The 24,141-nt window shown below is 37.9% G+C and overlaps 1 protein-coding gene across 6 annotated transcripts in view; it reads left to right on the forward strand.

Moving 5' to 3' along the window:
* Positions 1-23,194, forward strand: part of LOC125265749 (sodium/potassium/calcium exchanger 2-like) — a 74,335-nt gene extending 51,141 nt beyond the window's left edge. For 5 of the 6 annotated variants that reach the window (XM_048186178.1, XM_048186175.1, XM_048186179.1 and 2 more), the window contains 6 exons: positions 3,034-3,114; positions 4,046-4,128; positions 12,140-12,274; positions 12,361-12,450; positions 13,009-13,175; positions 18,916-23,194. In XM_048186178.1, the coding sequence (XP_048042135.1) occupies positions 3,034-3,114; positions 4,046-4,128; positions 12,140-12,274; positions 12,361-12,450; positions 13,009-13,175; positions 18,916-19,165 (806 nt within the window). In that variant the 3' untranslated portion in view covers positions 19,166-23,194. The remainder of the gene's footprint in view (positions 1-3,033; positions 3,115-4,045; positions 4,129-12,139; positions 12,275-12,360; positions 12,451-13,008; positions 13,176-18,915) is intronic. The other variant, XM_048186176.1, reaches the window with a different exon arrangement.
* Positions 23,195-24,141: the final 947 nt, after the last annotated feature.

Consider the following 24,141-nt stretch of genomic DNA (forward strand, 5'->3'; position numbering starts at 1 on the left):
CGAAATTAAAAAAGCAAACATAAGTTCACAACACAACGAAATCGAGCCACAACGGAATGAAATCGAGCTACAACACAACGAAATCGAGCCACAACACAACGAAATCGAGCCACAACACAACAGAATAAAGCCACAACACAGCGAAATCAAGCCACAACACAATGGAATCGAGCCACAACACAACAGAATAAAGCCACAACACAACGAAATCGAGCCACAACACAACGAAATCGAGCCACAACACAACAGAATAAAGCCACAACACAACGAAATCGAGCCACAACACAACGAAATCGAGCTACAACACAACAGAATAAAGCCACAACACAGTGAAATCAAGCCACAACACAACGGAATCGAGCCACAACACAACAGAATAAAGCCACAACACAACGAAATCAAGCCACAACACAACAGAATAAAGCCACAACACAACGAAATCAAGCCACAACACAACAGAATAAAGCCACAACACAACGGAATCGAGCCACAACACAACAGAATAAAGCCACAACACAACGAAATCGAGCCACAACACAACGAAATCGAGCCACAACACAACATAATAAAGCCACAACACAACGAAATCAAGCCACAACACAACGGAATCGAGCCACAACACAACAGAATAAAGCCACAACACAACGAAATAAAGCCACAACACAACAGAATAAAGCCACAACACAACGAAATCAAGCCACAACACAACAGAATAAAGCCACAACACAACGGAATCGAGCCACAACACAACAGAATAAAGCCACAACACAACGAAATCGAGCCACAACACAACGAAATCGAGCCACAACACAACATAATAAAGCCACAACACAACGAAATCGAGCCACAAAACAACAAAATAAAGCCACAACACAACAGAATAAAGCCACAACACAACGAAATCGAGCCACAACACAACGAAATCGAGCCACAACACAACAGAATAAAGCCACAACACAACGAAATCAAGCCACAACACAACAAAATAAAGCCACAACACAACGGAATCGAGCCACAACACAACAGAATAAAGCCACAACACAACAAAATCGAGCCACAACACAATGAAATCAAGCCACAACACAACAGAATAAAGCCACAACACAACGAAATCGAGCCACAACACAACAGAATAAAGCCACAACACAACGAAATCGAGCCACAACACAACAGAATAAAGCCACAACACAACAAAATTGAGCCACAACAGAACAGAATAAAGCCACAACACAACGGAATCGAGCCACAACACAACAGAATAAAGCCACAACACAACGAAATCGAGCCACAACACAACGAAATCGAGCCACAACACAACAGAATAAAGCCACAACACAACGAAATCGAGCCACAACACAACAGAATAAAGCCACAACACAACAAAATCGAGCCACAACACAACAGAATAAAGCCACAACACAACGAAATCGAGCCACAAAACAACAAAATAAAGCCACAACACAACAGAATAAAGCCACAACACAACGAAATCGAGCCACAACACAACGAAATCGAGCCACAACACAACAGAATAAAGCCACAACACAACGAAATCAAGCCACAACACAGCAAAATAAAGCCACAACACAACGGAATCGAGCCACAACACAACAGAATAAAGCCACAACACAACAAAATCGAGCCACAACACAATGAAATCAAGCCACAACACAACAGAATAAAGCCACAACACAACGAAATCGAGCCACAACACAACAGAATAAAGCCACAACACAACGAAATCAAGCCACAACACAACGAAATCGAGCCACAACACAACAAAATTGAGCCACAACAGAACAGAAATGCTCCCGACCACTAGGGGCTCTCAGAGCTCGGTAAAGTTTTCCTTGCCAGTGTTCTATAGAGTCGGCAGTGATATCAATATCACGATTAGTTTCAACGGTATGTAACCACTGTATATCGACATGAAATATTAATTCAAAATCACCTACATGCACAATAGCTTCATATTTATACCTGTGAATGATTTGACGCACTACCACGGCGAATGATGAAGGGAACGTCTGCCAATTCCTCCAAGTGGTTGAAACGTATAATTTGTATTCATTAAAATTACTTTTAACATTTAAAAACAGACATGTTTAAATTCCAAAGCTTGTCAGTCTTACCAACAGGAACTAACAAGCTTTGGAATTTGAACATGTCTGTTTTTAAATGTTAAACAAAGTAATTTTAATGAATACAAATTATATGTTTTAACCACTTGGTGGAATTGGCAGACGTTCCCATCATCATGTGCCATGGTAACATGTCAAATCAAGGTATAAATATGAAGCTTATTGTGCACGTAGTTGATTTTGAATTAATATTTCATGTCGATATACAATGTTTACATACTTATCATGGTATTGATATCTTTGTAAGACTGTTGACTTTGTAGAACAGTGGCAAGGAAAACTAACTTTACCAAGCTCTGAGAGCCCCCTAGTGGTCGGGAGCATTTCCGTTGTGTTGTGGCTTGTTTCCGTTGTGTTGTGGTTTGATTCCATTGTGTTGTAGCTTTATTTCGTTGTGTTGTGAACTTATGTTTGCTTTTTTAATTTTGTTGTGTTGTGCACTGCTGGGCCACCGTATTATACCCCTATATAGTATGTTAGTCAGCACATCAAAATAAGTGTACTTTTTTCAAGTGTGACAGAAGATTATTAAAACATAATGAATAACAAAATGTAAAATATTTACTTTGACATTATTGCCTTTTAAATGTGTAATTAACTGAGTCAAGAAACATTCATTTGCAACATTCATTTACAACATTCAAGTGCGCTTATTTTTCACAAGTAATACACAGGTTAACTGATGTGTTCTGTTGTATGTTACTATATCAGGTTTTTAAACATGGCTGAATATGGCCAATCAGAATCCAGGACCGTATTTCTTTTAGAGATTTTTTTAGAAATTTGTTTCATATCCAGTGAGTGAAATGAAACATTCTCACTTAGCTGGGAAAATCTCCTGGGAAAATTAGATACTCCAAATCATTCACTCTCTTTCTGGACTATTTTTCAGGAAAATTCCGTGAGAAGGCATCCATCCTTCACAAAATTGCCAAAAAGAAATGCCAGGTGGAAGACTCAAATGGAGTTGCTGGTAAGTGCTACAGATGGAAAAAATAACATGCATTAATAAATTCAAGACCGATTCAAACCAACTACTACATTATGTTAAAGTGTTAAGTTATGGCTAAATTATTCCTGGTAAATTATGTACTGAGCCTAGCTCTGTATAAATGTGCCATTGCTTGTTAAATCCATTGCTGAAGTGAACAAGACCCCCAGCTTTTCCCAACCAATTTCCAAGCTTTTAAGCTAACAACTGCTTGTGCACTTTATAGAAACAAAAGAAAGCATCATAGTTTAATCTCCTACTATCATTTGTGTGTTGAAGACACACATGGACTTTCATTTCAAGTGGTAAATTATGCTAACAGTTCCATATTAGCATATTAGCATCAAAAGCAGGGTGGTTGAGAGCAGCTTCTTTGATGTGACCACAGTCTGTTTTCAGAACATCTTTAACACTTTTTAAACCCATCTACTGCACTTTCTCCATCTTTTTTTTTTGTTGGCCAATATTTATATAACAAAAATTCTGTTAGACACACACCTTGGCTACACTGTGCTAATCTTTCAAGTACCTTAAAGAAGTATATAAATACAGTATTATGTAAAGGTACAGTATATGATAGTTTGGACGGTTATGGAAATTATGGTATTTGAATATATATTATTTAAAATTGTAATTTACAGGCTTGGTTAATTAACCTTCTACAGGCAATGCACCTTACCAAATCAGACTTACATATACAGAAAAAAAAATGGAGGAATCAAGTTTAAAGTGTCTTAAAAATGCAGTGTTTATTGCGTAAGGTGCTGAAAAATCAGTGGCTAATGATTACAGAATGTTAGACCTGTCTTAGAATAATTTTATTTGGGGACATGTTGCATATGTGATTTATTTTATTTATTTGTCCATTTAGTAAACACACTTTTTTCACACTTTTTTCCTTTTTGTTTTATAGATAAAAATCTGCCAAACAGCTCCAGCGTCGAGGTGGACATGACTCCACCAATGAATGGCACCACTGGACAGGATGGTGATGCGGTGAGTTGTTGATACTCAGAGTGTTGAAAGAAAAACTCACACACCAGGGTTATTACAGTTAACTAAAAAAAAAAAAAAAAAAAAAAAAATCTGTTACCTGAAAAAGAGTAAACTTTAACTGCCAAGACAACATTTCTTATTTTTATTTAGTTTTACTTGATGTACTAAAATAAGTAAACTCTAATAAACTAAAATAAGTCAACTCTTTTCCCACCATTGACAGGATTTTTCCATGATTTCTGACACAACGCATCCCCACCATTGACAAGTTAATCAGTGTTTTCAATGTTATATGGTAGTGGGTGCTGTTGCACATCTTATTAAATAGTACAGGATCTCCAGATCCAAAAACAAGCGAAGAAGTAGATTTGTGGATAGAAGCTGCTTACGCTAAAGTGAGCATCAAACATTCAACAGCATATAAATCCAAACTGCATGCCTTATGTTACTGAGCAAAATGGTGAAAAACAAAAATACAGAGATATGTAACTGTAAAGTCTTCGACAAAACGCAATCAGGTTTCTCAGGTTTTGTTGTCTCAGGTTTTTTATTTTTATTAAAACTTACCCAAATTCAAGTGATGATAAAAATATGAAGCTAGAATGTAAGCAGAGGCTCTGTTCTTTCTGTTGATATATTCACTGTTCATATTCATACAAGATACAACAATATGATAAAAAATGCTAGAGCTTGCTCGCAACTTAAAAATAGGTTGGCGGGGAAAGAGTTAAAAAAATCAATAACTAATAAAAATGAAAACGTAAAATATACAAATAAAAACAAATTCAAATGATTAATTAAACTATAATAGTAGGCCTATCTCATTGATGCTAAAATAACACTGGCTCACACACACTACTGTACACTTACTACGCATTTGATACGCACTTGTGTTTTCAACACAAAAAAAGGACAAAAAGTGAATCATAGTGCTGACTTTGGAAACAGAAGTGAAGGCCAAGTCACGGCAGGACTGAAAAAAAAAATCACGCTTATTATGACTCAATGGAAAACACATTTGGCCGTCTCCCTCCCGCTGTACTGTGTCTCCTCATCTCTCTCACACACACTGTCCTGTGTTCAGAAGATGAACCGTTCTCATCCTCTGCCCCCTGTTGGCACGGCAACATGCCAGCAGAACAGACGGCACAGCATGCGTGCAGGCTGAGAGAGACCTTCTCAATGTCACCGTGACAACCCGGTCACAAGAGGCCCATCGCTCATAGACTGTGCACACACGCTATAAAATGGCATCTGTCAACACAAATATAACATGGGTCTTTAGATCAGCTTTCTTGAAGCATTGCCGTAAGCAAGTCAAGTCAAATTTGTTTGTATATCGCTTTTTTCAATAGTATGGAAGCTTGTTTCTGCCAAGGATTCAATTCAAGTAACATGTTACCTTAGTCTTATGGTGACGTTATCTCCATTTATTTTTATTTATTTATTTTTTTTACAAATTTCCAGTTAAGAAAAACGGCAAAATTAAGATCTGACATAGTTAAAAGAGTACGACCTACTGATCAAACAATAATTTAGTTCTCACTGTCTCGTGTTTTGTTTGTGTTGCTGTGAATATGGTGTCTTTTCTGAAGGTCTAGACATTTTTGTTGTACTGTAGAGGAGAAAGGATAAGAGGAGCCGAGTCCTGCGAACCCTCGCCTCTCTGCTCATGTGGAGAATCGAATGCTACATTATTGATGAAGAGAAGGATTCATTCTTTTAGGATTGTTTTATGTCTGGACAAATTGTCCTGGAAGTTACTAAAAAAAGAGAAGGAAGGAAAGGAGATAAGAGAGAGTGAGAGAGGAGCCGTCGAGTCCTGCGAACCCTCAGTGCATATGTGGAAAATCAAATGCTACATTATTGATGAAAAAGAGGATTATGTTTGGACAATTTGTACTGGAATTTACTAAACATGAAGCATTCAGTGTTTTTAGACCATAATTGTCATGTATTTAACAGTGTTTCAATTTTAAATATTCAAATTTGATATGCACCCCCAAATGCAATGATCCACTTGCGAGGGATCCCTTTTTATTTTATCCTCCTGAGACCCAGGAATAGACTTTTGTCCTTATATTTTAGTGATTTTCTCTGACATCATACATGTCACAGTTTTAACTCAGGAGTCCTGTAAAGAGCACATTCAGGGCTTTGCAGAGATACCACATTTTTGGATGTTTCATGACAATGACAACTCCTTGGACTTTAAATATGACTGACATTAATTTAATGATCAAAATGTAGCAATCGTATAATACTTAGTAATTATCATTTAAATCGGATTAATTTTCAAATTGTTTGTTATAAATCAACATCTCAAGAAAATATTATGGGGTTTCTAATCAAAATATGACTTTCTTTTACAAAACAGGGCATTGATTTCATACATGTCCACTGTAGAGGACACCAGGACTTAAATTATGTTTATCAGGCATTTTGGGAGACACAATGTATAAATATATTGATGTATATATGATGTATAAATTATACATCAATATTCCTATTAATTATTAGATATTATTTTGAAACTGTTGCCAAGTATTACTCCCATTTTATTATTACACTTCTTTTTGCATTATATGTTGCCCCAAAAACACATTAATATGCAAATTAGATACGTTCCAAAAGAGGGAAAAATATAGAGAGATTGATTACATTGGTCAGAATAAAGAATGATACAAATTTGCGGTAACACTTTATAATAACTGCACACTATGAAGCATTAATTAAGCATTAGTTAATAGTTAATTCATCATTTATAAAGCATTAATAGACATTAGTAAGTGGTTTATAAATACAGCTATAATTGCTTTATTCTTGATTTATAAGCATATCTATAATGCATTTAATAATTTTATTTTCATACTTTATTAATAATCAATTTATCATTTCTAAATTAAGTATTACATTATTTACAAACCAGTTATTTGGGAGTTGTCAGTAGTTCATTTAGTAAGTGTAAGCAAATGATTAATAAACTATTTAAACATTCATTTATACATCTTATTATTTAGACACATAGTAATAGTTACTTAGTGTGTAAGTAAATGTTTTATTAACACATATTCCTACTGCAATTCATGATTAATTCAGGTAATTATAAAACATTTAGAAGTGGTCAGTTAACTATTTTTGTGAGCTCATCTAAAGTGAGGACTATTTATGCTTTGTAAAGCTTTTATAAATGAGATTTAAAGGTTCAGTGATCTTCTGCACTGCTGTTCTCTAATGTTTTAAAGTTAGTACCGAGGTAGTTTTGACACTAGGAATATGTTAATAAAGCATTTATTAATACACTAAGTAACTAATACTATATGTCTAAATAATAAGATGCATAAATGTACATTTAAATATTTTATTAATCATTTACTTACACTTCCTAAATGATCTTATGAACCACTGACAACTCCTAAATAACTGGTTTGTGAATAATGTAATACATAATTTAGAAATTATAAATTGATCATTAATAAAGTATGAAAAAACAATTATTAAACTCATTATAGATATGCTTATAAATCAAGAACAAAGCATTTATAGCTGTATTTATAAATGGCTTACTAATGTCTATTAATGTTTTATAAATGATGAATTAACTATTTACTAATGCTTAACTAATGCTTCATAGCGTGAGTTATTCTAAAGTGTTACCAAATTTGCTGTCGCTCCAGCCACAGACACGTTAATTTTTTTTTTTTTTTTTTTTTTTTTTTTTCAATAAGGTGAATTGCACTTATTGAGTCATCAGAAATTGAATTATTGTTGCACAAAAAAAAAAAAAAAAAAAAAACTTAAAATAAATACCTGTGGTTACTAGGGATCCTATTCAAGTTTTAAATTAAATTAAATTATGTTTATCAGGCATTTTGGGAGACACAACAAGTGAATAGCGAAAATAAATTATACATCAATATTCCTATTAATTATTAGATATTATTTTGAAACTGTTGCCAAGTATTACTCCCATTTTATTATTACACTTATTTTTGCAATATATGTTGCCCCAAGAACACATTAATATGCAAAGTAGATACAATGTATAGATGCATTGTATTGAATGGGAAAAACCATGTATGGCTATTTTACCCACATAATGCATAAAGTAAAATGGTATATCAATTAATTCCATAAATTCCATATATCCAGGAGGATATATATTTTTTATAAATAAACATTTTTATACTTTTTTTTATTTTATTTTTTTATACTGAACCCCCTGGTTTATGGTACCTTTGTACCAAAGCAACTTTTCTTCACCTGCTTTTTCACAATCACCTGTGCTCATTCTATTCTTTATCTCATTGACACCAGTGATTGCCTCGTCTCTCCTGTCATTTTTTCTGTTGAAAGTATTTTGAGTGCTGGTCCCTCTCTCGCAGTTCCCCGTCTGTGTCTGTCAGGGGGCAGTGCTGCTCTGTTCACACCTGCAGGAGTGTTCATGAGTGTGCTGTCCTGATAATTATTCTGCTTCTGCAGGATGCCATCCCATGACACACACACACACACACTCACTCCAGCTGAAGGTGACATGAAGAAACTCAAAATAATCTCAACAAGCAGCTATTTTTACTTGAAGAAAGGTCACATTTGTGCCAAAGTGAAAGGAAAAGTTGCTGTTATTTATCAAGACTACATCCAGAAGCACAGCTGTAAACTAACAGATTGTCAGACAGTCAAATCACATTCACTGTGTATTTAAACTTAAACAGAAAACATTTGTAAAAACTGTTTTATGTAATTCTTAACTTTAAAATCATGTTCACTTGTCTTCATATAGTGAATACAGCAAGTTTGAATATTCACACGCCTACAATGCTTCACCAGTGTGAATTACATTTGACTGCAACCGTGGAGGACAAGAGTTTAACAAAAAGTAAATAAAAAAATAAATAAAATGAATAATAATTAAACAAATAAAACTAAAAATATATATAAACTGAATTTAATTTCACTTTTTTTTTTTTTTTTTTTTTTTACTAAAGTCTGTTAGTGTAGCCAGAGTAATTCCATGTAAAAAATAAGTTAAACTACATACAGTATTTGCAAATACATGTACTTCATATCTGGCTGTTAAATCTGCATTAACCTAGTCTCAGCCTCAGACGTCATGCCCACGGACCATTGGTTGAACGTCTTATGTATATGGCACATAAAATGGGAAAACTTCTGGAGTTTCAAAGTCATCATCTGATTGAATTCTCCAGGATTTTCAGTCACGTTCTTTAACAGTTTGGTCCTCATGTCAAACCACCTTATGACAGTAAAACTGTCTAGTTGATCTATATGCCAGTCAGACGGCCTCTGGGCGCTCCTTGGCCAGTGGTATGGAGTCCAGACCTTCTGCCGTCAGTCTAAAGGTCTAGCTACGTGAGTCAAGCAAGTGGTTGTCACTTTCTTCATTTATTAGTTCATTCTGCATTATACCCTTGTGAAAAATAAATACACTTTAGCCTACTTTCAAAAAGAGTACTTATTATGGAATTAATACAATTTAAAGACAATTTAAATACATTTATAGTACACTAAGATATGCTTACATGTATTTATTATTAGTAACTGCAGATTTGTAATGATGTTGCAATTTTTAAAAAAATATATTAACTTTAAATGCAATATTGGATAACAGTTAAAATTCTAAACAAGTACTTTGCATGTGCTTTAGTATGTTAGTCAAGACATCAAAATAAGTACTTTTTTGAAGCATGGCAAAATATTAAAACATTGATTACAAATGTACTTTAAAATAAAATGTAATTTGACTACAAAGTGCACATTTTAAAAGTGTAATAGTGTACATAGTCAGGAAAGTGTACTCTTTAAGTGGCCTTTTTCATTCATATTGTTTTATATGCAAAAAAAAAAAAAAAAACATTTTTAAAGAATATATATTTGTTAATATTTGTGGTACACAACAAGTGCACATTCATTTTCACAAGGGTGACAATTAGCTATTGTACAGTGTAGTTATTTGCCAAAGTGATTAATGATCTTATTAAATTAAGCACTTGAAAGGTCTTAAAATGAAAAAAAAAGAAGAAGAAAAAAACTACACTGTACACATCCTTGTCAAATTAATTAAATACTATTTATAGCTTGAGTAATATATGACTATTACATTTATTTTATGAAATATTGGTCTTAGAACAACGTTTTTACCAAGCAATCAAAAACATCTTTTGTAATTGGTATTTTTGCTCTGATTTTAACAGTAGTCAGAGCTTAAGATTAGGACTATGTTTGTTTGACATAGTGTTTAAGTGACATGACAATGTCCTACTTGGCAAAATCACAGTCACCAATACAGTTCTGTTTGACCTCTGTTACTTGAAGATTGCTGTAAGCATTGGATTTTATTTCAGATTTATCACGCTTCACCACAAACTCTCCTCCTTAAGGAATCAGCTGAGCCAGAACCTCTTAAACTCATCACCCATCACCATAGTAACCACTTCTGTGCCCTTAAAAGGGAACACACACACACACACACACACATTTATTACATTAATTGTCAAACACACTTAAACTCTACATACTCAGTGCACCTGTTTTTGACGAGCCTTAAAAGAGAAATGTGGAGAAAGAAAGAGAACACGGAGACAAAAGGAGCTTCCCAATAAGTTCATGCTTTTGTTTTTGCTCCGTCTCGGTGACTTCCATCACAGCAGTTATGGTGAGGAGGCTGACAGTGCGTCTCTGAGGGTCTCCGTTGTGCTCACTGTAACACGCTGCAGATGCAGAACACCACTTTCAAATGCCTTGCTGTTTATTTTCTGAGGGTAATGGGGCAATTTGGTTTATATCAGTGTTATGTTAGTGTCTTTGAAATACTATTATAGTTTTTATAAATATTATGAATGTTTTTTTTCCATATTTACTTTAATTTTAGTTAACGTTTTAACCCTTAAATGCATGAATGTTTCTCCAATCATTATTACAAAGCTGGGTTTTTAGCGAATGATCTATATCCAACACGGATGGATCTCTAACTGCCGCTCTGGACCCTTTTCACATTTCTGGGTTTCTCAGAGTCAGTTGGGTAAACTTATAACGGTGAACGAGAGACGACAGCAAATATAAATTTTGTTTCTGTTTGCTCCATTAGCAAAAGAACAATATCCGTGATAGAGTTTCCACGACGTTCCAAAAGAGGGAAAAATATAGAGAGATTGATTACATTGGTCAGAATAAATAACGATACAAATTTGCTGTCGCTCCAGCCACAGACACATTAATTTGGTTTTTTTTCCCGTTTTTTTAAGGTGAATTGCACTTATTGAGTCATCAGAAATTTAATTATTGTTGCGCAAAAAAAAAAAAAAACTTAAAATAAATACCTGTGGTTACTAGGGATCCTATTCACGTTTTACAAAAAAAATTGCTATATGGTTTATAATAAGCAGATTGAGGAACACTAATAAGGTTGATGTCTAAATTTTAAAAAATGAATAAGAGGAAGGGCTGTCAATGACGTCCCGGGTCAATAAAGACCCGAGGTATATATTTAAGGGTTAATGATTTTGATGTGTGTTTCAGTGTTATTATTTTAGTATCAGTTTGTAGTAATATTTTGAATTATTTTTTTTTTTTCTTTCCATTTTTGTTCTTAATCATTTAGTTGTGTGTTTTTGTCATTTTTTTAGTTATTGTCTATGACTATTTTTTTTTTGTTTAGTTTTAGTTATTTTATTATATAATGTTAAACTAAATGAAAATGACAAATGTTGCCTTGAAATATACATATATGTAACTAATTTATTTTATTTCAGTTAATGTGTATTTATTTTTAAGTAATGAAAATGGTTTTAGTTTTAGTTAACTATAATAACCTTGGTTTATAGCTGACTTTAAATTGCATGTTCCGACACGACTGCCTCCACCCCGTAGGATTTACACAACCTTTAATTGAAGAAACAGGGACTCAATCTAATGTGTTGGAGTGGTTTAGGTGTGTGAGTGTTGGAGATCATTAGAAATGCTCACATTTCACACATTTCTCTCCAATCAGGGTGAAGAAGATGACGAGGAGGATCAGCCTCTTAGCCTGTCGTGGCCAGAGACCGGCCGCAAGCGTTTCACGTATCTCATCATCCTTCCCATAGTCTTCCCTTTGTGGATAACTCTGCCAGACGTCAGGAAGGCTGTGAGTACTTTTTGACTAGTGTTGTTCCAATTGCAAGCTGGGAAACAGATGTAACTGTGAGATGTTTCTTTTTTCTTTTTCCTTAGAGTTCAAAGAAGTTTTTTCCCATTTCATTTCTGGGGTCAATTTGCTGGATTGCAGCATTCTCCTACTTGATGGTCTGGTGGGCTCATCAGGTAAGACAGCAATAATTCTATTGTCTTTGTAATATGGTTAAAGTTCACTGCTGAATGTACTGAGCATTTATGGTGAACGTCTCGGGTGACTGTAACTCTGTTCCCTGAAAAAGCGGGAATTGCGCATAAGTATGCAGCATCAAGAGCAGCTTTTGAAGGGGAACTAAAATATATGCAATTCCTGTTGAAACTTGTGCGTCATGTATTTAAATATATTTGCAATTGTACATTTTTAATGATGATGTTTCAATTTAATACATTTAAAATATATTAACTTTAACACACTACAGTTAAAATTATAATTAAGTACTTTACATGTGCTTTACATGTGCTATAAGTGTACTTTAAAGCAAAACAAAAGATTAAAACAATATGATTTTTTCCCCCCTAAGTAAAGCATTTATAATGATACATTATTATAAAGTGCCCTTATTAAAAGTGTTCTTCATTGGATCTCCACTGGCAGTGTGTTACTGATGTTCAATTGAGTCCAATTGAGATTTGAGGCCAAGTTATGATTTTCACCAGTCTGGTTGTTTTGTGCTCATATCCCTGCAGGTTGGAGAGACTATAGGAATCACAGAGGAAATCATGGGCCTGACAATTCTTGCGGCTGGAACCTCAATCCCTGACCTTATTACCAGTGTCATTGTGGCCCGCAAGGGTCTGGGCGACATGGCCGTGTCTAGCTCTGTGGGCTCTAACATTTTCGACATTACTGTGGGGTATGATTTAGAATCTTCTAAAAAAATTAAAAAAACAAAAACAAAAACTACTTCAGCAAGGATGCATTAAATTTATCAAACGTGGCAGTAAAACCATTTAAAATGTTAAAAAAATTTGATTTATATTTAAATGCATTTCTTTTGAACTTTCTATTCATCAGATGATACTAAGAAATTATGTGTGTGTGTGTGTGTGTGTGTGTGTGTGTGTGTGTGTGTGTGTGTGTGTGTATGCGTATGTGTATGTGTGTGTGTGTATTACGAAACTGCTCCGAGTCTTTAGGGTTGAAGATCCAAAACTCAGCTTTATTGGTACAATCTAGAACTGTAATCCAAAATACAGACAATGGGTCAAACAAGACAATCAGTCCAAATAAACGAATACAAAAGGCAGTGAACACGGGTAAAAGAGTAATCCAAAAACAGGCTAGAAATAAAAAAAACAAAAAAACAAGAGACATGAAACCAGAGAGAATGCTCAGAATTACAGTGTAATTACTAACAAAACCTCGCAGGGAATGACGGAGAGAACATTGTTTATATAGTCTGGGTTAAACAAGGTAATGAGGAACATCTTAAGACAATCATGGTTGAGTCCGGGCAGAGGGTTATGGGTAATGCAGTCAAAGATGGTGTGGCAATAGTCCGGGGTGGAGTGCCCTCTGGTGGCTATCAAGGGCACTCTAGCTGTTGATCATGATATAGCCTGCCATCCTAAGGAGCAGCTTCCAGACGCTCCTAACATAGCTAGAAATGTCCAGGAGTGAGGCAAACAGAAGGCGGGATGGAGGGCTAGGTCCATGAAGTGGAAGAGGGCCTGCAGACTGAGGCAGAGCAGGCGGCCAGGGCGGAACAGGCAGAGTAGGTGGCCAGGCAGAGCAGGCTGAGTAGATGACCAAGGTGGCCTTGCAGACAGGCTTGAAAACCCCCACGGTGGATCAGACGACCACCACAGCAGTGCTGACAGGCTCGCACCGATGACAGCAATGTGTCCTCTAGATATGAAGCCAATCTTATGTGCCTAGGGAAAGCTTTAATGTCTTCATGTGCACGTCCATGATGGCTAGAGATTATGGCATAACATCCATGACAGCTGGAGGCTCTGGTATAGTGGCCATGATGTGAAGATGCTCTGGCGTGATGGCCAACTTGTCTGAAGAAACCGGCGTAGCGGCCTGAAGACACAGGCGTGTCGGCCATCTTGACTGAGGACTCAGGCGTGGCGGCCATCTTGACTGAGGACTCAGGCGTGGCGGCCATCTTGTGAATAGGCTTTGGAGCAGGAACCACAGGACAGTTTTGCATCACAGGAATTAATTACATTCTACAATATATTACAATAAAAAACACGAAACAGTTATTTTAGATTTTAATAATATTTCACAATATTACTGTATTTTTTGATCAAATAAATGCATCCTTGGTGAGCACACACGCACACATATATATTAGGGCTGGGTATTGACGCAAATTTCATGATTCGATTCGATTTCAATTCACAAGCTTGTGATTCGATTAGATTCCAATTCAATTTGATTCGATTCAATATTTATTATTTCGGATATATATTAGTTACAGTACATAGCAAATTTTCTCAAGGAAAAAAACTAATGCTGTAAACTATAGGCTACATGGGAGTTGGTACTTCATTTGCATAATGCGCACTGCTCCGCCAGGTGGGTATAAATACGGAAGCGGATGCAATCGCACTCTGTCTTTCGCTTTGGAACCAACCTGGTGTGTTCCTGCTATTTGACTGAGAGTGAGCCTGCGGACAGGCCGCCTCTGCCTCTGCTACAGGTCTATCATGCCAAAGCGCTCATGGACATGTCCCAGGGTGGTCTTGACCAACAGCTGCTGGGGGAGCTGCGCACCACCACTGACCTCGCCCTCCGGGCGACTAAGGTGATGGCTTGCTCCGTTGGTCAAGCAATGGCTACGCTTGTAGTCCAGCAGCGCCACCTCTGGCTAACCTTGGCGGACATGAGGGAGACCGATAAGTATCGGTTCCTGGACTACACTGTGTCTCAGGTTGGCCTATTTTGCGACACGGTCGAGAGCTTCGCCCAGCAGTTCTCGGCCGCACAGAAGCAGACTGAGGCCATCAAACACATCTTACCCCGGCGGTCCGCTGCTGCCTCCACCCCACCGCCGGCTGCACAACCTCAGTCTGCTCACGCTGAGGGTGCCCGCCTGCGTCGTCTTCCGCCCCCTGCTAAGTCTGCAAAGCAGCAGCCAGACAGCAGGGAGCCGGTCGCGGACACAGCGCCCAGCCCGCTCAGACCCCAGCCAAGACAGGTGGCAAGAGAACGAGGAAGAGGTCCTGAGATGGGTGACCTGGAGGAGAGGATGTCAGCTCTTCGGGAGATGATGCCCGCATCTTTCCCTCCCCCAGAGGAGGGTCGGGGGGAATTTTTGTCTCGTATTGTCCTGCTGCTGGCTCTCTGGAGTCCAGCGGTACCCACCTTTTCACAAAATAAGCTGTTTCCCAATCCCCCAGGTCCCAAGAGCACGCGGCTGGCAGTGTGCGGCGCCCTGCCTCTTAGTCCTCTCCCACATCACCAGCAGGTCAGCAGGTTCCAGTGTGTTTGTCGAGGCCGTCTCTCTTGCACCGTCTCCCATACACACTGCCACCTCGCAGAGTCTGACCCCACTTCGGGCCGCTATGCCATTCGAATCAGGTCCCAGCACTCTGCCTTGCTACCCCACGCTGGGTACATCTGTGGTGCCTTTGGTCCGCCTGGCTCGGAGTCTGGGAGCCTGGCTAGTGCTTCCCTGTTCATCCCACTGGCTCATTTGTACCATCAGACTCGGCTATGCGATTCAGTTTGCCTGGCGTCCCCCAGTGTTCAGGGGTGTCCATTACACTCACGTGTCCCTGAACAATGCACCTGTTCTCCGGGCGGAGATTGCTGTCCTCCTGGCGAAGGATGTCTTTACCAAGGTTGTGGAGGCGGCCATTGTTCCGCTCAAGGAACAGGGCGTTCGCATTCTCAACTACCTCGACAACTGGCTCATTCTGGCCAGCTCGCAAAAGCAGTTGTGTGAACACAGGGACATGGTGTTAGCTCATCTCAGCCGGTTGGGTCTTCGGGTCAACTGGGACAAGAGCAAACTCGTCCCCGGGCAGAGGATCCCTTATCTCGGTATTAACTGGACTCGGTTGCCCCGGACAGCGTCCAGTCAGTGTTGAACTGCCTGAGTTCACTCAAGCGCAGGACAGCGGCCCCACTGAAACTTTTTCAGAGGCTCCTGGGGCATATGGCATCCGCAGCCGCAGTCACGCCGCTTGGATTGCTTCATATGAGGCTGCTTCAGCACTGGCTTCACAGCCGGGACCCGAGATGGACGTGGCAACGTGGTATGCTTCGTGTCCCCGTGACACCGAACTGCCGTCATACCCTCACTCAGTGGTCGGACCCTTTGTTCCTGCAGGCAGGAGTTCCCCTTGAACAAGTGTCCAGGCATGCTGTGGTCTCCACAGATGCCTCTCCCACCGGGTGGCTAGCCACGTACAACGGGCATGCAGTATCGGGTCTGTGGACGGGGCCCCAACTGTATTGGCATATCAATTGCCTTGAGTTGCTGGCAGTACGTCTTGCACTGGGCCGCTTCAAGGAGCTGTTCTCAGACAAGCACATACTGGTCTGCTCGGACAGCACTGCGACCGTTGCGTACATCAACCATCAGGGTGGTCTCATGTCGCATGTCGCCCGCCATCTCTTGCTATGGAATCAGAAGCATCTGAGGCCGCTTCGTGCCATTCACGTCTCAGGCGTGCTCAACCATGCAGCCGATGAGCTCGCACGGCAGCCTCTGCTTCCGGGCAAATGGAGACTCCATCCCCAGGTGGTCCAGCTGATCTGGCAGCGTTTCGGGGCCGCAAAGATAGATCTGTTTGCCTCTCTGGACACAGCCCATTGTCAGTTGTTTTATTCCCTGACCAAGGGCAATCTCGGCACGGATGCTCTGGTGCACAGCTGGCCCCAGGGCCTACGCAAATATGTGTTTCCCCCAGTGAGCCTTCTCGCACAGCTCCTGTGCAAAGTCAGGGAGGACGAGGAGCAGGTCTTGCTAGTGGCTCCATATTGGCCCACTCTGACCTGGTTTTCGGAACTGACGCTCCTTGCGACAGCACCTCCTTGGTCCATTCCTCTGAGGAAGGACCTTCTGAGGAAGGACCTTCTGACTCAGAGACGAGGCACCCTCTGGCACCTGCGTCCGGACCTCTGGAAACTCCATGTCTGGTTACTGGACGGGACGCGGAGGTTCTCTCTCTTCCTCTATGCCCTCTTGGGATCTCTCCCTGGTACTTAAATCTCTCCGGGGTCATCCTTTCAAGGCCTCGGTTAAGAGGGTAGGGGACCTGCACGCATTTTCAGTCAACGAATCGTGCCTGGAATTCGGGCCCGGTGACTCTCACCTTATCCTGAGACCCTGGCCTGGATATGTGCCCAAGGTTCAGAGATCAGGTAGTGAACCTCCAAGTGCTGCCTTCGGAGGAGGCAGACCCAGCCCTGGCTTTGCTCTGTCCCGTCCGTGCTCTGCGCCTGTATGTGGATAGAACGCGAAGCTTTAGGACCTCAAATCAGCTCTTTGTCTGTTACGAATGCCAGCAGAATGGACAGGCTGTCTCCAAGAAGAGGATGGACCACTGGATAGTGGACGCCATCGCCTTGGCTTATCAGTCCCAAGGCGTGCCTTGCCCGCTTGGGTTAAGAGTTCACTCCACTAGAGGAGGTGCCTCTTCCTGGGCGCTGGAGCACGGCGCCTCGCTGACAGATATCTGTAGAGCTGTGGGCTGGGCGACACCTAACACGTTCGCTAGATTCTATAGCCTTCGTGTGGAACCGGTATCTTCCCGTGTACTCACTTCCAGTAGCCGGTAAACGCGAAGAACCCATTCTAGTGTCGGCTCGCTATGTCGGAATTGCTCTCATGCTAATTTGCTATGTATACTAAATTGCAACTTTATCACAAATGTGTAACATTTACAAATGTGTAACTACAAATGTATTTAAATACATGACATACAAGTTTCAATAGAAATTAAATTAAAGAATGTTTACCATAAATGCTTGTCAGTATATTCAGCATTACACTTTAACCATAATTTGAAGACAATAAATGTAGTTATGAAATTATATATAAAATTTGAAAAACACTCAAAAGTTAATCTAATTGCATGTAATGTGCATTTAAACTTTAAAACATTTTCATTTAAGTGCAATTGTCTGAAAGTATCATATTCATTTCACACTTAGATATATAATTTATATATATATATATATATATAGAGAGAGAGAGAGAGAGAGTGTCTCATCTTCTAATGTCCAATTTTGCTGAGTCAGTGCGAATTGTAGCCTCAATTTTCTATTTTTAGCTGAGAGGAGTGGCACGCGGTGTTCTGTATCCCATCTTCTTCAACAACGTGTTGTGCATTCAGAGACGCTCGTCTGCATACCTCAGTTGTAATGAGTGGTTATTCGAGTTACTGTTACCTTTCTATCAGCTCGAACCATACTCATATACAGTATATATGTATGTGTGTGTTTCTGTGGCACATACATGTGCTTCCCATCCCATGTAGATTGTTTCAGATCAGTCATTTATGCGTTTCTATCCCAGGAAGCCACCTTAAGCATCAAGGCAGCTCGCTTGGTTTTGAAACAGTTAATGTTTTGTTCTGTACATTTATGATCTTCAGAGCCCTAAATTACCATTTCTTTTTTTTCCCCAGGTTACCATTCCCATGGCTTCTGTACTCCTTTATAAACAGTATGAGCCCAGTTAGGGTGAGTAGTAACGGCCTGTTCTGTGCCATCGTGCTACTCTTCCTCATGCTCATCTTCGTCATCATCTCCATTGCCGCCTGTAAGTGGAAAATGAGCAAAATGCTGGGCTTCATCATGTTCCTGCTCTATATCGTCTTCCTGGTGGTCAGCGTCTTGTTGGAGGACAAGGTCATCGTCTGCCCCATCTCTATCTAAAGTCTGGTCTCATTTACACACACACACACACACACACACACACACCACACACACACACACACAAGCTAAAATCATACCTGCTGACTTTACCACACCTCTATAGTGATTTATTTACTTATGACCTTATGACACTTAAGAGTTTCCGGCCTGTGTGCGTTTATGGGGATTTACACACTTAAAAAAAGGTTTTAATATTAATATTTTTCTTGTTTTCCAATAAAAATATCTAAATATCCTTAAGATAACTGAACTGTCTGCTTGTTTTCAGAGAATATATCTTGACTTAAGTTTTTTCTTATTTCTTATTTTTTCTTCTTGTTTTAAGAATAAACATTGTTAAATTTTTCATAAAACAAATATATATATATAAAACCTCAGCTTTTTATAGATTTATTTATTTATTTTCAAACAACATGCAAGTTCAGTTCACAGCGGTTCGAGATCCAAAGAGCAACACGGATGGAGCTCTCCGAATGATCTCTGATTATTTCTTCACTGGCACGTCAGTGTTTAATCACTCTGTAGGGAGCACTAAGGATTTATAACCAGACAGATGCTGTGATTATTGCAGCCAGCGTTTGGTCATTTCTCAGTCTCTGTAGGCCGTTTGTTCATGCTGTGAATGTGCTGCACTTTTGACTAATAGCTGGTCTGGAGCAATCATTCCTTGATATAACTGATATATTCTTCAAATTGTTTTCACTTTGCATGAGCTAATTGGCCATTGTTCATTTTCTGATTTTTAAAAATTCTTTCTATTATGTTTGTATACTATACACACATGTTGAGAACATAAGAAAACTTTATAGTGGTGGTGGTAGTAAATAGAAGTAGAATGTATTCTGCACGTTTGACAATGCCTGTGTTTTAATTTTCTTTATATACATAATATTATTCACATCATATAACTAATGATGCACCCAGCCAGCAGATCCATTCAGCTTTATGATATAGCAAATAAACAAACAAACAAAAAAGTTTATTTAATGTTTATTTTTTTATGAAATGTAATTATTTTAATCACAATGGTATGCAAAATTAAACTTACCCCAAAACGGAAGAAGTCTGTAAACCATTACCTCCCTAGGTTTAATAAAATGACAGACAAAGATTGACTGATGGTGTATTTAAGAAGCAGTGGAGGTATTTATTCATGGTATCTTGAATGTTGTTAAAGCAAAAAAACTAGAAAAAAACAACAACAACTTCAGAAATAATAAGGCTCTCTTGTTTCAGTTCATGTTGAAAATCTGTAAAATGTACTGGCTGCCACTTGTCTCTATTGGAAACAGTGGCAAATAATATTGTAAGGTTTTTTTTTTTTTCTGGATCCAGGATGCCAATCTGGATTTATTTATTTATTCCTGATTATTTATAGGATATTAATTTATGTATTTATTTATGTTTTTGTTTTGTTTTTTACATTTTGCCTGTGTGTCAAGAGGCCAAAGTAGCCAGATGAAAACTAGGCTACACTGAATTTTGAACATATTGTTTAAGCTGATATGTCATCCTCCCTCTGTGGACAGTTTTAATCCTTTTATTTCAGGAAATGACAAATGAGCAAAATGACTGCATGTTGCATCCCCAAGCATACAAAAATCTTTATTATTCACTCATTTATAGAAAAATCGTGTTAAATAATATTATAAACACGATGGAAATGTGTAGATGCTTAGGCCTATAGTCTGTAGTTAAGTGTAAAAGAAAAAAAACTAGAAAACATTAGACATATATCACTCCTAACTGCTGAAACGACGAACGTGCAGTGATTTCCCTAAATAGTCGGCATAGCACAATCCCTGTATTTGGACTGGAAATCAGCAAATTACGAGATGGTAAAGTAGGCAGAATTTCAAATGCATGCATGAAAATGTGTAGCCTAATTCAAGATGTGCTCATTGCTTTACTGTAAGGTTCAAAGACCAACTATTTGCATAATGATTTTGCTTGACAAATAGTTTGGTAACGAAAGAGTAATGTGCTAGCACTGTCTTAAGTTATTCTAGATGAGTAAAAACTGAAGAATTTATGAGTAGCGCAATCCATGTTACCACTAAGGGTGCTTAGGACTCTTATCTTTGTAATCTGTACAGACACATGCTAATATGTAGGTACATAGGCTACTAATAGCGCAGAACTCGTTGATAGAGAATATTCACATAACACATAGGTTACTGTACACTAGTATAAAACTTCTTCCAAATAGTGATTTTATTTGTGGAGGCAGACGTTTCATTTGTATGAAGAAGTAAGCTAAATGTTGGCTTGACAGAAGTCTGAACGCAGATGCATACAGGCATCTTTAGCAAATACTGCCCTCTAGTGTGTAATAAGACTTTATTTTTGTATGAATCTAACTTACAAATCTAAACAAAGTTATATGTTTACCTTTCGTTCAGTGTTTACTCCACCAATGCCTGTTGCTGTATCTATTGAGCAGACAAACACATGCACTGAAATGCTTCTCTTTTGCTGTATAGGGCGTACTAATTTTTTTCTTTTTGAAAAAGAAGAAAGTACAATATCCCTGTCAGCCCAATATGTTAAGAACATCATATTTCTCCCTTTAGCTGAAACGACCTTATTTTACAATGCAGAAGTAGGCTATTTTCCCTTTTCTGTGAACGTGCAGACTTCCGATTCATAGCCACTTAATAACTCAAATAATTATTAGTACAATAAATGGCAACTATTTACGCTACAAACCAGTGTGTGTATAATTATGACAATATATTAAAATAATATGGTAAGAAATACCAGTTTGCCATATCAAGCAGCATAACGAGCTGTTTTGATACAGCTAAAAATAAGTGGAAGCTGATGACACCGGAAGCCTGTCACATTCAGTTTACAAATGGCCACTCTTAAAAATAAGGTGGATAACAACTCTTAGATTGCTGGATGTATCTTTCCATTTCAGCGGTCTTCTTGTTAAATCTGGAAAGGACTGTAAGGATTTTCTTTTCCGAACCAATAAAGTGTATTTCAGCCGTTCTGGACTGACAACATGAAATTAACGTGTGAATGTGCATTAAATATATGAATGTGGAGATATTGAGCTGAATTAATGCTATTTATGATATTTATTAAAAGAATAAACATAGAAAAAGTTCAAATGTTCAAACAATGAAAGGTTTTTAATAATGATAATAATAAAACATGATGAATATAAAAGGAAATGTAACTGATTAAAGCAATGTAGCTGTTTCTAGGTATTCAAAAATGTGTTTTATTCAAATGTTTAGCCTACTCATTTTCCCCCAAATATTAAAACTCAAATTTATGTATCAGTAGTAGTTTTCTAACCTAACTTGTTACACCATAATATTTATTTTCCTCTTTGACATCTGCCTTTTGTAATTTTTTTGTATTTTATTTTATATATGTGTTTTGTCTTATAAGAGGGCTGTAGAAATACACACTATTCAAGTGCCCCTGCTTTATCCTGTTCCATGCTTTCTGGCAGGGTAAGGACTATTTTCATTTTTATTTTTGTTTTGTGTCAAACATAGCATCTTTGCATAATTATGTGTCTGTTTATTTAGCCTATTGTTTATTTGCTCTGAATGAGGCTGAAGCTGAATGCTTGGCCTGAATTTACAAAAATCTGGAGATAATCTTCACTATTTTTAGACTTTAAAGTAGTGAAATTGTTAATTGTGTTCACTTGTTCTCTTTCTGGCCCCTGTCTCTGTCTCCACTGTTGTCTTTCTTTCTTCATAAAACTGCACTTTTGTACTGAATCAAGAGATTCACGCCTAGTTATAGACATGGCATGTCAACAATCACTCCATCACTCAGTGTTTAATGTTCCATTTCACTAGTGTTCACATGAGTCATTTCGAATGTACATATACACAGATACTAATAAAATCAGAATATAGAGAAACTGTTTATGTAAATGCAAAGTATGTCTAATAAAAGAAATAAAGGCAAATATAAGGGCAGATTTTCTGTGGTGAATGAAGTTTTTCATGAAATTAGCAACTGCAAAGATGTGAAATAAAGTTGAAACTCACTCACCAACAGGACTCTCTTTTCTTTATTCTACAAATAAAATATATGGTCCCACTTTATATTGTGTTATATAACTACTATGTAACTTTAAAACCCATTCTCTAAACCAAATTTTCAAAGGCCTAAACCTATTTGTCAAATAAATCACTCTTTCTGCAGAACCTTAAAAAGTACATGCAGTTAGACACCATTTGCAAAATAATCTCATGCACTTTTTTTGCAAAACTCTAAACATATTCTCACTCACTAAAACATATTTTGCACTGTGTTGCAAAACAGTAAACACAAGTGGAAAAAGTTAAACAACTACAACACAGTTGTCATTGTTTACACACAACAGCTCAAAATTGTTCACACTTGTTTCTAATGATGTGATCAAAGCAACTGTACAAAATATGAGTCAGTTCAGAGTGCACAGGTGCACTGAATGTTGATATGAACAATGGAAGGAAACAATCTGAGAGGAAGAGGAGAAAGAATATGTGAAAGAGGTGGTAGGCGAGGAGGAAGAGCATGGTATGGAGAGCGTTGTCAAGGCTGGATCCAGCTCACCAGAGACAACTTTGACTGTGATGTTAAGTCCTCAATCCAGACCCAGCACGAAGACTGAGGCAGAATGATTCTTCCATTAACTCTGATTTTGCAGTTGCACAACTTTTTTGATTGTACTGTAACTTGCCTTTCATTTAGAGTATTCTTTGATTTTTTTGGGCTTTTGCAATTGGACTTTGGCATTTTTACAGTAAGAAAGTGCTGAATACAGACATTGAATGCTACACTTGCAGTACATACAGTATACAATATATTCAGCGGTAACACTTTAGTTTAGGCTCCAGTTCTCACAGTTTTTTTGAATCCTGAATTCAAAAAAATCTTTGAATCTTTGAATTAATTTCTGAATCCTGGCACGCAAACACCAGAACCACACACAAAATCTGCAAAACCATACACTAATT

This window comes from Megalobrama amblycephala, linkage group LG3 (genome assembly GCF_018812025.1).
Source record: "Megalobrama amblycephala isolate DHTTF-2021 linkage group LG3, ASM1881202v1, whole genome shotgun sequence".
NCBI classification, from domain to species: domain Eukaryota; kingdom Metazoa; phylum Chordata; class Actinopteri; order Cypriniformes; family Xenocyprididae; genus Megalobrama; species Megalobrama amblycephala.